Source organism: Conger conger, chromosome 1, assembly GCF_963514075.1.
Source record: "Conger conger chromosome 1, fConCon1.1, whole genome shotgun sequence".
Taxonomy (NCBI): domain Eukaryota; kingdom Metazoa; phylum Chordata; class Actinopteri; order Anguilliformes; family Congridae; genus Conger; species Conger conger.
This window is the reverse complement of record NC_083760.1, coordinates 64,174,484-64,189,174: the sequence shown is the minus strand read 5'-3', so window position 1 is coordinate 64,189,174 and position 14,691 is coordinate 64,174,484. Positions and strand designations below refer to the sequence as shown.

Sequence of the window (14,691 nt, the reverse complement as noted above, 5' to 3'; positions counted from 1 at the left end):
ACCCACACCTGCTTAGCTTCAGCAAATTGACATGAGAAGCACTGTGGCTTCTGAAATATTGTAGGGCCTAGATGCGTGAACCAAATAACCAGCAATATGAAGAGCTGAATTGATTTCACTAGCTGGGCGCTGGCAGGGCAGTGTTTTTGTGGGGCATATGCTCAAAAAACGGCACCTTTGGTAAGTAAAACAAACCACTGTAGACAAAAGGGTACTTTTGCTGTCTCCAGGCAGGGGGCATGCTTCAGCATATATTGGTGTCTATCTGTGCACATGCCAGCCTGGTAGACTATGAGTAAATCCCAACATTGAACATTCATTAAAACCAATTGTAAGCAAAAGGAAATACACAATAAAGGAAACACACAATAAACAAATAAAAATAAACCTGAAATACGTATCAAGTAAATGAATAACAATGTATTAAAACATAAATAAAATTAAGTCAACACTAAATAGCGTTGGGGAATTAAGGAGTTTTTTTAAGATCAAGATGTGTGCATAATCATTAAATAACAGGTTATGGAACATGTGCATAGTTCTTGTTATTTTTCTTAGGTAATTTGAGATAGTTAGTATTCAACACTACAGCGCAGTGAGTATACGGAACTGTATGATTGAGAGTATCACAGAAATAAATATGCAGTTATTTGGTTCACAGTGCATAAATTAAATACACTGAAGAAGGAAAGAATAAGAACAACAACGAGATAGTAGGGTGAATTCAGGAATTTGGGACCCAATATAAAACCTGAGTGAAAAAAACGAGAATGAAAAAAAAAAAAAAAAAATCAGTGTGTTCAGTACCTACTGTTCAAAATAGTATATCGCCATCGCCAGGTTAAATTAATCGTTTTGAATTAACTTCAATTAACTTTTTTACTACCGACGAAATAAACTGCAATGCCTCCGGTAACCACTGGAGTTTTCGAGCTTCTGAAATTTTCTGCATGGGGAAGATGAAGAAGAGAGGACGCTTTGTAATGACGTAAATTATATATTAACTGGCTTCATGCGCAGAACAAACCGGAACTCCAACTTAACGTCAACAATATAATTCGGTATAAAAGGTGCATTTAACTTAATTTTAAACCAAACAAACGATAGTCTTTAAAATAAACAAAATGCATCTTACGAAGAGGCCAAGTGTGCTCTGCATGTTTTTGGTTTTTGTCGTCAGCTGTATCCTCGTATCCCCTGGAAATTGTTATACGACAGTATCTCCGCCACAGAAATGTAAGTTGGTAATATGGCTAAATATGCGCATTTAAAATATTATTGTATGGCAAGCTAGATAGCAACACTTAATCTTATATTAGCTGAAATTGCTCAAACCAACAAAGGCTAGCTAACGCTAACCTTACTAATGTTAACTTGGCTAATTAAGTTGGCTAGCTGTAACTGTTAGCTAGCTATCATGCAATGATTACCAAAATAATTTTAAACTTACTTATTTGATGCGTGACTCGCCAAATAAAATAAAGATGAGATTGTATTTATTATTAAAAACATACACAACTGTAGTTTCGTGATAAATATAAATGCGTCACCACGGAGTCGCCTGATTTAGACAACAATCAGGCTCTATTAAGTGTGATTGGTTACTGGCAATGTCATGTTCTATCATGTTCGAAAAAATTGTTTTAACGCATAAACCTGGCGTTTCTTCGACATTTTAGCATTTTCAAGTATATTTAGCCTAGGTTGGGTGTGTGTGTGTATGCGCCATTTAAAGCTACAAACCGGTGTTGCCAGAAAAGTAAGTTTGCATGCGAGTATGCAGTTTGCAGCGCTTGGAACGCGCAGGCCATTGTTTCTAATCCAAGGCGGGGTTCCACCATTATGTTTATTTACTTATTTACTGAATAATATAAGTGTAAGAATTGCTCATATCCAGGTCCTGCGATTTGACTTGAGGGTTGTTGGTCGGTTTGTATGCGCAATATTTAATCTTATTCATTGTTCATTTTGATGTTTGTAATTTCAGCTTGTAAGGACAGTGGAACAACCTGTGAAAAATGTCTAGAAAATGTATCGGTGAGTAAATATTGCTTGCTTATCTTTTTATTGAACAGTTGCTATTATAAATTATAATTATTTAATTAAAGGAAGTACACATAATGCGCACTTAACGATTTGCTTCATAGAAGATGTCCAGTTGGATTTCATATGCATCAGCTTGTTGAGACTGATAACACCCAGTACTGCTTTAATTGACTTATTTGCATTGAAAACATCCTGCTTAAGGGATGCACGTTGGTCACATTCTCTACGCCTTACACTGCACGATGAACCACAGCACAATACAGAATGTGTACAGGAGCCTGTGGCCTAGTGGCTAAGGTCTGGTGTAGCCGTGATAAGATCTGCACCGCATTGCTCCAGGGGGGATTGTCCCCTGCTTTGGATGCTTTAGATAAAAGCATCAGCTAAATAACAAATGTAATAAAATTTGCCGTTTACACATTTACTTCCATTTTTGACGACAACGTTGTTTTCCCTGACCAGTGCCTGTGGTGTCAGACCAATGGTACATGTATGGACTACCCAGCCAAACAAATCCTCCCTCCTTCCTCACTCTGTCAGCTGTCTCAGGCTCGATGGGGAGTGTGTTGGGGTAAGTGATGGGGACTCAGGGGGGTGTGTGTTGGGGTAAGTGATGGGGACTCAGGGGTGTGTGTTGGGGTTAGTGATGGGGACTCAGGGGTGTGTGTTGGGGTAAGTGATGGGGACTCAGGGGGTGTTGGGGTTAGTGATGGGGACTCGGGGTGTTGGGGTTAGTGATGGGGACTCAGGGGTGTGTGTTGGGGTAAGTGATGGGGACTCAGGGGGTGTTGGGGTAAGTGATGGGGACTCAGGGGGGTGTTGGGGTAAGTGATGGGGACTCAGGGGGTGTTGGGGTTAGTGATGGGGACTCAGGGGTAAGTGTTGGGGTAAGTGATGGGGACTCAGGGGGTGTTGGGGTAAGTGATGGGGACTCAGGGGGTGTTGGGGTAAGTGATGGGGACTCAGGGGGGTGTTGGGGTAAGTGATGGGGACTCAGGGGGGTGTGTGTTGGGGTAAGTGATGGGGACTCAGGGGGGTGTGTGTTGGGGTAAGTGATGGGGACTCAGGGGGGTGTGTGTTGGGGTTAGTGATGGGGACTCAGGGGTGTGTGTTGGGGTAAGTGATGGGGACTCAGGGGGGTGTGTGTTGGGGTAAGTGATGGGGTCTCAGGGGTGTGTGTTGGGGTTAGTGATGGGGACTCAGGGGTGTGTGTTGGGGTAAGTGATGGGGACTCAGGGGTGTGTTGGGGTAAGTGATGGGGACTCGGGTGTGTTTGGGTAAGTGATGGGGACTCAGGGGTGTGTGTTGGGGTAAGTGATGGGGACTCAGTGGTGTGTGTTGGGGTAAGTGATGGGGACTCAGGGGTGTGTGTTGGGGTAAGTGATGGGGACTCAGGGGGTGTTGGGGTAAGTGATGGGGACTCAGGGGGTGTTGGGGTAAGTGATGGGGACTCAGGGGGTGTTGGGGTAAGTGATGGGGACTCAGGGGGTGTTGGGGTAAGTGATGGGGACTCAGGGGGGTGTTTGGGTAAGTGATGGGGACTCAGGGGGGTGTGTGTTGGGGTAAGTGATGGGGACTCAGGGGGGTGTGTGTTGGGGTAAGTGATGGGGACTCAGGGGGGTGTGTGTTGGGGTTAGTGATGGGGACTCGGGTGTGTGTTGGGGTTAGTGATGGGGACTCAGGGGGGTGTTGGGGTAAGTGATGGGGACTCGGGGGGGTGTTGAGGTTAGTGATGGGGACTCGGGGGTGTGTTTGGGTAAGTGATGGGGACTCAGGGGGTGTGTTTGGGTAAGTGATGGGGTGGAATCGTGTTCCAGTGGCTTGGGCTCATTGGGGGATAAGGGAGTTTCTACAGCCTCCTGCTTCTGTTTTGGATCTGGAGTTAAGTGACAGGGATTTGTTTCTTAACTGAGGTGTGGGCCTTCTGCCTGTAAAGGCTAGTTCATATAGATTCAGCACGGGTAAATCTGATGATGTTTGGTTATCTTAATTTTTGAAAGAGGGAGAGAGAGATTGGATCTACTATTGGGCATGTCATATAGAAAGTTTAACAGCAGGTGGCAGCATTGTATAAAAAAACCCTTTAGGAACGCTTCTCTGCTTCTATAAAAGTTACATTTATCCATCAGCATTTCCTTTAAATGTGTATTTTATCATGAATGTGTGCATATTGGGTTGTACAAGCGTATAAATATCCATGAATTCTACAGTCCTCTGTGTCAACGGCATGTTGGCGTATCCCAGATGTTTCCATCATTCCAATTTCTCTTTCTGTCACCATTGTAATCTATTTCTGATGATATCTCTACCAATTAGTTTGTCTTCATGCACTTAACAGGTCATTGGTATTACCTGGTATTCCAGTGATGAGATGAGCAGTGAAGATGTGCTGTGGTATGAACGTGTTGTGCTGTTTTTATCGCAGTGAATTTCGAGGCGCTCATCATTGCCATGGCTGTGGTTGGGGGAACCATACTCCTGAGCATCATCGTATGCTGCTGTTGCTGCTGCTGTAGAAAACGCCCAGCAGGGTAACCCTGTTTTCACACAACCCTTGCTTTTGACGAAGGGAGGGGAACGTGTAAAATTCATTACTGCCTTACAGCCTAACACAACATTTTTACCCACAATCAACTTTACCATTTTATTTTCCTGACTATAGAAACATTCAATCTAAACTTTTTTTTTATTGGAATCAACTGCATGCGTTATCACATTTTTCTTGGCAGGATTGCTTTTAGCTATGTTTGTTGTTTGCTGTGTTGACGCTCACACTTTCACACCGTGAGTTTATGTAGTCCTTCGCCTCTGTACAATCCTGTAGAAACTGGCTCTGCATAAATTGTCGGGTTTAATTTTAAGGGCTTAGAGAAGTATTTAAGCTTCAGTATCTATTATGTCTTATTAGGAGACAGTATTTGCACAAGCCCTGATGGTGGTGGTGGAATAGGACACTGTAAGCCTCTTTAACAGATGGGGCCATGGTAGGTCTTGTACAGTATGTGAACGTGCCCATTCCCATTTAAACAGGCCTGACCGTGATGAAGAGAGGTTTGCCAGAAGACGTGAGGAGATGAGGCAACGCTCTGAAGACCGGTAAGGGCTGCTAAGAGAGTGTGTGTGTGTGTGTGTGTGTGAGTGTGTGAGTGTGTGAGTGTGTGAGTGTGTGTGTGTGAGTGTGTGAGTGTGTGAGTGTGTGAGTGTGTGAGTGTGTGAGTGTGTGAGTGAGAGTGTGTGAGAGTGTTGAGAGTGTGTGTGAGTGTGTGTGTGAGTGTGAGTGTGAGTGTGAGTGTGTGAGTGTGAGTGTGTGAGTGTGAGTGTGAGTGTGAGTGTGAGTGTGAGTGTGAGTGTGAGTGTGAGTGTGAGAGTGTGAGAGTGTGAGAGTGTGTGAGTGTGTGAGTGTGTGTGAGATTTGAGATTGTGTTTACTGTGATACTTTTGAAGCCAACAAATGAGGACCTTTGGTGCCAGTGTGGTTTTGGAAAATCATGTTTGCTTGTTCTAAAAAACTTTAATATGCAACTAAGAACTAAAACCTCAAAGTATTTTCCACCCAAGCCTGGAGTCCTCTGTTCATTTTGGACCCGAGGACCAGAGCTGCATCGGCGTGTCAGCCCCCAGCACAGAAAGGAATAATGAAGTGGCATATGGTCTGGATTCTGTGTACGAAGATATTTCCGCTGGCGTTTTGCTAGGGGAAAATGTGTGGTCATTACTGCGCAGTGAGATAATACGGGCACATTCTGCAACCCGGTGTCCAAGGAGAACCACCCCTCTGACTGCATTTCCCCTCTTGTAATTATTGCTGAAGGAAGGGCTGTGTTATATAAATGTTTCTCCGCTGTCAGGCTCTCGCAGCTGTGCGGCAGGCCTGCTGAGAATACTTGTGATGTGTTGTTTAATCGGAGCGGCGGTGCGGAGAAATGGCTGGTGACTGCGCTGCGTCACATGGCTCAGAGTGGAGAATGTCATTCTGGGAAAGGGCTGTCCCTGGACAGCAGGAGGGGCCTGACTCTCCCCTGCCTTCTGGAAGACTGGCCCACTGGAGTCCCTCTCGTCCGACGCACCCCTGCGGGGGCTACTGCTCGGAGACAGTCGGTGTCCATGTTCCGAACCGTTCTTTGCTGTCGCTCTATTGTGATTTCCTCGGGCCTAGGTTCAGCCGCATGTCCTTGCATTTAAAGGACAGAACGAAAGAAAGGTGAACTTTCAGAAGAGAGATTCTCTGTTTTGTGTGTTTCCTTTAGGATTAATATTTGTATATTTGAGGCTTATTGTTGCTATTCTGATTGTCAGAACCACGCTGTTGATACCCGGCCAATATTAGCTACAGGAATGTGGCACTTGGGATGTTGACATCATACGTAGGACAGTCTCCCCTCCTGTCGTTGGTTTGCATCATCTGCTTCGAGTTCCCGGGTTCGACAGTGAAATGTTGTCGGCTCCAGCTGTCCATGCCATCTTGATTTCTGCTCAATGTTCTGCTTTATTCCTTGTCTTTTTTTTTTGTTAATACAATCATCCATTTCCTTGCTGTTTTTACAAGTTGTCCTGGATTTGAATTGCCAGAGGCATAGTTGCAATGTAAATTGGTCAGGATTTTTTGTTTTAAGTAAAGTGCACAATCTGAGCCGAAATGGCTGACGCCTCCCTGAGCTGCAGGCTCCAGCCCTGTGCGTTCTCCTCTCCCCACTTGTCGGCTGTGTGCTGGACTGTGTGGGAAAGCCTCTCTGAGTGGGTCAGCGAGGGGGGAGTGGGACAGATGGCAACAGCACTCGCTCCCCTGCTTTCAGTGGCCCCTATCGCTCACAGCTCACTACCTGCCGATAAAAGGAACCTGATTTACGTCACGCTCGTCGGCTGGATTTACGTCCGCCCCGAAACGCAAAAAAATAAAATGCTTTGTGCTGTCCAGAAAGGGAGTTCACTGAACTGCAAGAACAACAGTCCTCCGACAAGGCAGTATTTCACAGCCGTAGAAAACACATGTTGCCTTTTAGACAGAGGGGCAAACGGCAAGCGGCCACAGGAATCAGATGAGTTTTTAGAGTTTAGTGTAGCTGTTTATACCTTTGACTGTGTCATGAATGCAAGTGCTGCACTGCTGCGCATTACAACTATAGCATGACCACACTTCTCATTATTTTGTATGAAACACGGTAATCATGTCATTCTAGTAATTAGCCCTTCCTAATTAGTTAAATGTCCCAATTCACTCAGTCTTTCCCGTCCTGTCTTTTTGCCGACTTTCCCTCCAAGAGAATATTATGTTTGGCAGAAGCCTGCTTTTAATGAGAAGTAGTACGCAAGACAGAAAGAAACTGAGCATCAGTTCACAGCACTGTACACATTGAGAGACGGTAGGGAAAGCAGACGTCGTCATCAGCTGCTTTGTCTTGACGGTTTCCCCCCGCAGCTGACCACGGTAGGTGGCTTATGAAGTGTGCGGTGCCAGAGGCGTGCTGCGTGAATCGCCCCATAGGCTGCAGATGAAAAATGAAAACGTCCTCCTCCTCTTCCTGTCTGTGGAAATGCTCACGCAGCGTGGTACAGCGTTTTCCCCGCGTCCCTCCAACCCTGACCCCTCGACCTCAGCATCGGGCTCCCTGGAGGAGAACGCGGCTCATTACTCTGCTCTCATGGTTTTTAGAACGCCTATTCCATCTCGCGAGGCTAATCTCAGCAATCCATCATTTTTGTCTGCGTAAATGCATGCTGTCTTTGTTTGTTTGTGAAAAAAAAATGTTTTCTGTCCCACAGGAAGCAGGACCGAAGGGCAAGACATGACGACATCCGCAAGAAGTATGGTACGTATAAGTCTTGCTCTCCCTCTCAGTTTGGATATTTTGATGCATTTACCTATCCGATTGACTCTTTTCAGTTCCATTGTCTGGGCCATATTTTACTGACTCATTTGCATGACCGATAGTGCATTACATCATGCATGAGCTAGAGTGACCCAGTAAGACATTTCTCAAGTGTGCTATTGACAGGTTTACCTTGATAAGATTAAGTTGCTTTTTATGCTGTGTGGCATGCTTCTCACAATGCCAAGGAGAATACGGTATTAGTCTCTGTATTAATAAAACTGCACATTACCACGTCACACTACATCCATCATTCAAACGCTAAGTCAGCTGCATGTGCAATGCAGGCTGTGTGGGGAATATTTGTCCCCCCACCCATGTGACACACTGACCTTTCCTCCGCCGCTCACTCTGAAAAGAGGCCACTGGTCCCATGACTGCAGGATGTGATCTTGTCCAGGCTTCCACACCAACAGGCAATTTTCACGGGGTTAAGAAAATACAAAAAGCAGAACTGCATTCCTTTATTGTGAGCGCAGTTTTCCACACTGCCCCCTGTTGGCACCACATGACTACATCCCACCCACCCCATTTTCTGTGCAACTGCCGCACTGGTGTCAAAATGCCTGTTTTTTATATATGATACTGGCACAGGCACACAATATAACTAGAATAACGGCCATCTTCTTGAGGTTTCACACATTAATTGTGTGATTTTGGTGGGGAAGTAAAATGGAAAGTGATATTCATTAGATGGAACTTTTTGTTGAATTTTGTGATGGGCTTTTTCCCTGCCTGTGGTAAGGGTTTTTCTCATTAATGCCATAGGCTACTGTTCCAGCTGGCTAATTTTACTCACTGCAGGTTGGCTGAGTATAATGGTACCAGTTTCTCACTTTGTAGATTAAGTTCATGGCATTAAACGATAGTTAGTATACTTCCCCACAGTTTTGTTGTGATTCACCTTTATTTTGAGGGAATGTTTTGATCACATTGAGAAATTCTACCTGCATCGGTTACCCTTAAGGAACACTGAGCACCATATACTGTAGCTACGGAAAAGAAGGTCTAGACGTTTTAAAATGAGCTCAAATTGGTGAGGAACAAATGGTTATATTGAAAGGCCATTTGAAAGGCCTGGTGGTAGACTCAGGCAGGGCAGGGGTTGGTGTGATTGGGGTGGTGTAGGGAGTGGCTGGACAATGGGAGGTGGCTGTTCTGTTATCTCCTTTCCTTGGGTTCAGGTGAAACAGCCTGAAATGTCAGCCTTGGGGGTTGGCTCTGTCAAAAATCCTTTCAAAAGAATGCCATGGGGTGACCTGGCCCTGTCTAAATGGTAATTACACATTCATAATGCAGTGGGTACAGTGGGGTCTGCCTTGGTGTCCTTGGAGTCAGTGAAGCCAGCGTCTCTTCTCTTGACCAGAGGCTACGGGCACTCTGAATAGACTTTGAAATGAGTCTCCCGTGCTTTCATGTGAGATTACTTCTCAAGCACAGACAGCTGCTGTTACAAAATCTCCCCCAGTATCTTTTATTTATAAAGTATTGAGGACTTTTTAAATGGAATATCTTTTTATTCAGCTTTTATTATTTTTTTTTATGCAGCATCACTGGATTTCAAAGCAAAAACGACAAAACTGAGTGTCAGTTTTGGAATCGGTTTTTGAATGAACATTTCACTCCTGAAAATGCACCTTATAGTCAAGAAGTGATTGATGAGTCAATGCCATTTCAGTACACAAGTACACAAGACTATTCTCTTTATGTCTGTAATGCCAAAGTGCTGAGAACACAACAGATTAATTGTAACATTTTATTGTAATTATTATACATCACTTTATCCATTTTGTCAACCAGGCAAAAAAAATCATTAAATTTGTACATTGCAATTTGCATGTCATCATGCATATACTTTCAGTCGGATGTATGCATGTTCTGAATTCTTACCATCATGTGCAATGTAGTATAATTCAATCCTCCTGTGGTTTCATATTTTCCAGATTTCTCATGTTTTCTCTTTTATTTTGCCAAATATTGTGCTGTAGGCTATTGTTTGGTCAAAGTGTAATGTATGGACTTGCTGCTTGAACATGTATTTTGACAGGAATCTCATTATTCCTCTGTAACATGGTAAACCATTAATTCCACAGCAGAAGCAGGAATAATGCATTGGCTTTAGTCCCTTTGTTTTGGACTGTTGAATCTATTTGCGTGTTCCTTGGTGTATACAGGTTGGGTCATACTCACATTAGTGATACACGTATGGACAACATGACAACTTGATGAATGAGCAGCCCCTGTGTGTTTTTCATGATCTCAGCACGCTTCTCATCAGCTGCTGTGCATTTGCCTATGATGCCGTTTCTCAAGTTATCCAGCATTGACTTTTTACTTCCTCTGCCTTTGAAGGACACGTGACATCCACCACAATTGACCCAAAGTCTCTCTCTCGCTCTCTCGCTCTCTCGCTCTCTCGCTCTCTCGCTCTCTCGCTCTCTCTCTCGCTCTCTCTCACGGACAAGGAAGCTCTGTTTTGTCATTGTTATAACCTTTTTGCTTTATTTTCTTTTTTAGGTCTTATTCCGGACTCTGACCACCCTTACAGCAAGTTTGAAAATGAGTAAAACAGTATTACTGGAGATTCATTGCTCTGAAGACAGTGGGAAGACCAGAGTATTTTCCCAGATGCTTCTCTCATTCACACGCAAGATTATAATGGCAACTGTAATTTGCTTGCGACGGCATAAATGATTTATTTCGAATAGAGGCATCGCTGCCTTTAATCTTGCAAGTTCTGTTCTTACTATTTGTGGAATTATTAAATCAAATCACTTTCTTTTCCCATTTGCACAGCATAAATAATTCCTAGTTTGAAGTTAAGTAGCGTAAAAAAATGTCAGCCAGAAAGAGTTTGAGAATGCATAATTCAGAAATAATTTTGTTAATTTATTTTCCTTTGTATGACTTAGATTTGAGATTCTGAATCTTTGAAACCTTGAATGAAGGATTGAACCTTTGAAAATTGATTTTTTTTTAAAGAGTACTGTAATTATTCTACTTTCTCTTGTATATACATTAGTGTGAGCTTATTTGCATTGATATTTTACCATATTTCTTAATAAATGTGTTTTTTAACAAATACACTGCACATTTGTCTACATGTGATTTTGTTTTGCTTTTGTTTCAATACATACCTTTAAGAAAACCAACTAGGGCATGAAACATGCCATGTAACTAGTTTCATCTTGTTGTTTTGTTTTGTTGGTTAATTGTCTTACACTGATAAGGTATGAAAAGAGTATATATTATGGCATGTATTAAATGGCTAGTGTAAATGTCCAGCAAAACAAAAATCTACTTAAGAATCTTGACTAGTAAGTTCAGCCTGAATTTTCCTTATTTATTGTTGGGAGGAGGGAAATGTGCTTGAAACTAGGCCTAGATGTCACTATATATGCCAATACAGGGCTGGAAGGCTCCCACACCCCACCCTGAGGGAGGCTGGAGCAGGCTGTTCAGCTTCGTCATTTCATAAACCTGAGCCTATCAAAGGCTCTTGATCGCCTGACTCAGAACATGCCTACAGCTTCCTCTGACTGAGCTTTCACTTCTCCTTTTAAGTGAATGCACTAATGTTCACTGAGGTTTCCATCTCAGGAAGGCTTTTTAAACCAGTACGTTCTCTGGGTTTATGTAATTATTCTCTTAAGTGCACCTTAGAGCCTATTCACTTTGAAGCGTAGCGGTTAAGGTACATGACTGGGACACCCAAGGTTGTGGTTTGATCCCTGGTGTAGCCACCATAAGATTCACAGCTGTTGGGCCCTTGTGCAAGACCTGTAACCCCATGTTGCTCCAGGGGGGATTGTCTCCTGCTTGGTCTAATCAACTGTAAGTCGCTTTGGATAAAAGCATCAGCCAAATAATGTAATTTACAAACACTTGCTCAATGTATGGGTGAAATGAAGAAGCTGGAAGATGGGCTTCCTCTGCAATATTCTGCCCATAATACCATATGTCAGATATGCATGTTGCATTATTACACCTACATAAATTACTAAAGATGTGAGATGCATTTCAAAACTGACTTAGATCTAGTGGGAATCGCATTGCGATCAATCAGCTTTCAGAGGACAGTTGATTTGTCTGCACTAGGCTACGGTGTAATATTTCCCAAACTGTTACACTACTTGAAACAAACAGTAATGTTTTTGCTAGTATCATTTCGGAGCCTTATGTTAACTTTGACCACTAAATTGCTAGTTAAATTGTAAATGCCACTCCGATCTAAAAGACGTCAATTTATTTTAATTCTCAACCATATTCAATTACACGATCCGCAATGTTAAATGTAAAATGTGTGAGATAAATTATTAAATGTCAACAAGATAACCCAATATTCGACGTGTAAAGCAACCCCGCATTCCATTAATAGGTCTGGACCCTATCGAGCTTCGACTGTCTTTGGGGAAAGTTTCTTTTAACACGAACGCAGATCACTGGTATATCTCAATGCCCAACCTTGCAGTCGGTCGTTGCAATGTGACTGAAAGCTCGTACAGTGAATCGCAACACAGATATTAGTATTTTGGCCAATTGGTGAGCAGTATGGGTGGGACTTGTAGCAGGAGCGTGTTTTCTCTCACACACCAGTCGAAGTGAATCCCAAAAAATGACATCCAGATTGAGCAAAACTGAGGAAGCGAGGACTATCCAGCGGCTTTGTCCGCAGTAGATACGCTTGTGGTATTTTATTGATCTCACATTCATGAAAAAATTGGAATATCCCTTCCCAAGGAATGAAGCTTACATGTAGGCTACAAAAATCCGAAAACCATCAGAAAATGAATCTTTGAGAACTGGTGCTGTTTCATAGAACACATTTCCTGTGTATGACAGCAGAGCATAGCGAAGCCCTTGTCTCAATTCTAAAGAATTTGCCATTGCAACGATCCGCGCGGCTATAACTATTAATTAGCCTAATTATTTTAATATCACGACATGTGTGACTTAATGCCAGCTTCACAACCTACCGAAAAAATAGGTAAAATGAAAAAGTTGCGAAGAACTTTATCGGAGAGTTTCAGTCGCATTGGTAAGTAGACTCGTTTTTACAAAACCTCGCTATCCCCTCATAAAGAACCGTTTATTGCCAATAATATAACGATAGCCAACAAGCAGACCAGGGAAATGTAAGTAGTTAGCTGCGCAGCGCATGGATCTCCTTCAGCAGTGGAATTAATTGCAACAGTCAGATTTCTTTTTGGAAATTATTATTAAACTTAATCCATACTGTGACAACTGAGTTAATGCATAGCTTATTTTTTCCAACTTTGACTGAATTAACCCATTTTTTACTGGGCGTGCCTGTGAATGCTAAAAGCTAGCGAGTTAGCAGAGAATCCTAATAAAGTTCACATCTGTGCATGTTTTAGTTTTGTTCATTGCGATGTAATACACTTGACTAAATGGTTAATGTCTAAATGTTTTTGTCTGACGACAAAAGTGTATTTAGATGAAAGCCAATCCGTAGTATATAGCCTAGTCTTTTTTATGAAACAATACACTGCAAATATTGGAACATTTTTTGGTTTACTGTGGCATGATGGTAAAATAGTAGTGGCTAGATGTCCGTCGATTCTTGTCTGTTGAATAGGACTTTCATTTGAAAAGTCGTGTCTTATCACCTCTGGGAGGATACAGGTTAACACTTGACCGGCTGTATGTAGCCTACGCTATAGCCTGTAGGCTTCCCGAAACGATTAACGTGAGAATTAACCAAGAGCTTTTGGTGCATAGCGAGCCACATTTGTTTTAAACTAGATCCCACCCGGGATGACTGTAATCATATTATAAATCGCTGGCTTTTATGGTGTAAAATTATATGCAGCAAGTATGCGGTTCAAGAGTATAGGCTAAACAGATGTGGAACTGCCTTGGTTTGCAGTTTTTCCATCCATCTCTGTTTATCTCTGAATCGCCGAAGTGGGGTCGTTCAAAGCATCGATCAGTCACTGTCTGTCGTGTGGATTAGACAAAGAACATTACGTCATACTTTGAGAAGTTGAATCGCAGTCGTACACATTGTTCTAATATCAAAGTAGTGTCACCTTTCTTCATCTGCTGAAGTACAGTGAGTTTGTGTGCTGGTCTTAAACTTCTTCCGCTCTTAAAAACCATTCGATCTCGCAGATGCATGTTGCTTTAAATTAACACAGCTATATCAGGCCGTCCGACAAGCAAGTAGCTAGGCTACAGATTTGCAAGCAGATCTACAAGCAACCTTCAAGTAAAATACTATATTAGCGAGGATGTAGGAGTATTCTGGGAGCAATATGGATAATTGGTATACTAACTTATAGCCTAAATAATATTTTGACCCAGTAAGCAAAGCCTCTAACATATGAGATTGTAGTAGGAGTTACTGCATATTAAGTACATAAAAACTAGGAGAAATTATTACATACAAGATACAATGAACTGAACGCCTTTATTTGTTATTTGTTGTTGTATATAGGCTATGACAATATAATGTACTGCTTAAGTTGAAATATGGCATAATATAAAAGTAATACATGATTCTCTAAATATATCCGCTCAGCAGATTGCTTGTTGGAAGGAAAGCTCATGGCGTGTTGTGATCGCCAGCAGTAGTGTTTTTACTGGAGCCGTGGTGGTGAATACCCTGCTCGAGCGTATAAGATCATCAGCTCACCTGAGAGCATGCCCGTCCAGTGCAGTATAATGCTCTACAGTGCCGCTGTGTTTTTAACATTATCGCCCTCAGTGTGGGCTGTACAATACATCTACACCATGTGAACTGAATTTCTTATAT

General features: G+C 42.6%; 2 protein-coding genes across 2 annotated transcripts in view; both read left to right on the top strand.

The window, feature by feature from the left end:
* Nucleotides 1–964: 964 nt before the first annotated feature.
* LOC133105464 (pituitary tumor-transforming gene 1 protein-interacting protein) lies at nucleotides 965–11,004 on the top strand. The gene is made up of 7 exons (XM_061215598.1): nucleotides 965–1,236; nucleotides 1,988–2,037; nucleotides 2,509–2,617; nucleotides 4,472–4,577; nucleotides 5,077–5,142; nucleotides 7,807–7,853; nucleotides 10,431–11,004. Exons 1-7 carry the CDS (start codon nucleotides 1,125–1,127, stop codon nucleotides 10,478–10,480), a joined length of 540 nt encoding a protein of 179 aa, XP_061071582.1. The 5' UTR covers nucleotides 965–1,124; the 3' UTR covers nucleotides 10,481–11,004.
* Nucleotides 11,005–12,541: 1,537 nt separating this feature from the next.
* cdk14 (cyclin dependent kinase 14) overlaps nucleotides 12,542–14,691 on the top strand; it is a 139,653-nt gene continuing 137,503 nt past the window's right edge. Inside the window, exon 1 of the mRNA XM_061263847.1 lies at nucleotides 12,542–12,951. Within this exon, the coding sequence (XP_061119831.1) occupies nucleotides 12,858–12,951 (94 nt within the window). The 5' untranslated portion in view covers nucleotides 12,542–12,857. The remainder of the gene's footprint in view (nucleotides 12,952–14,691) is intronic.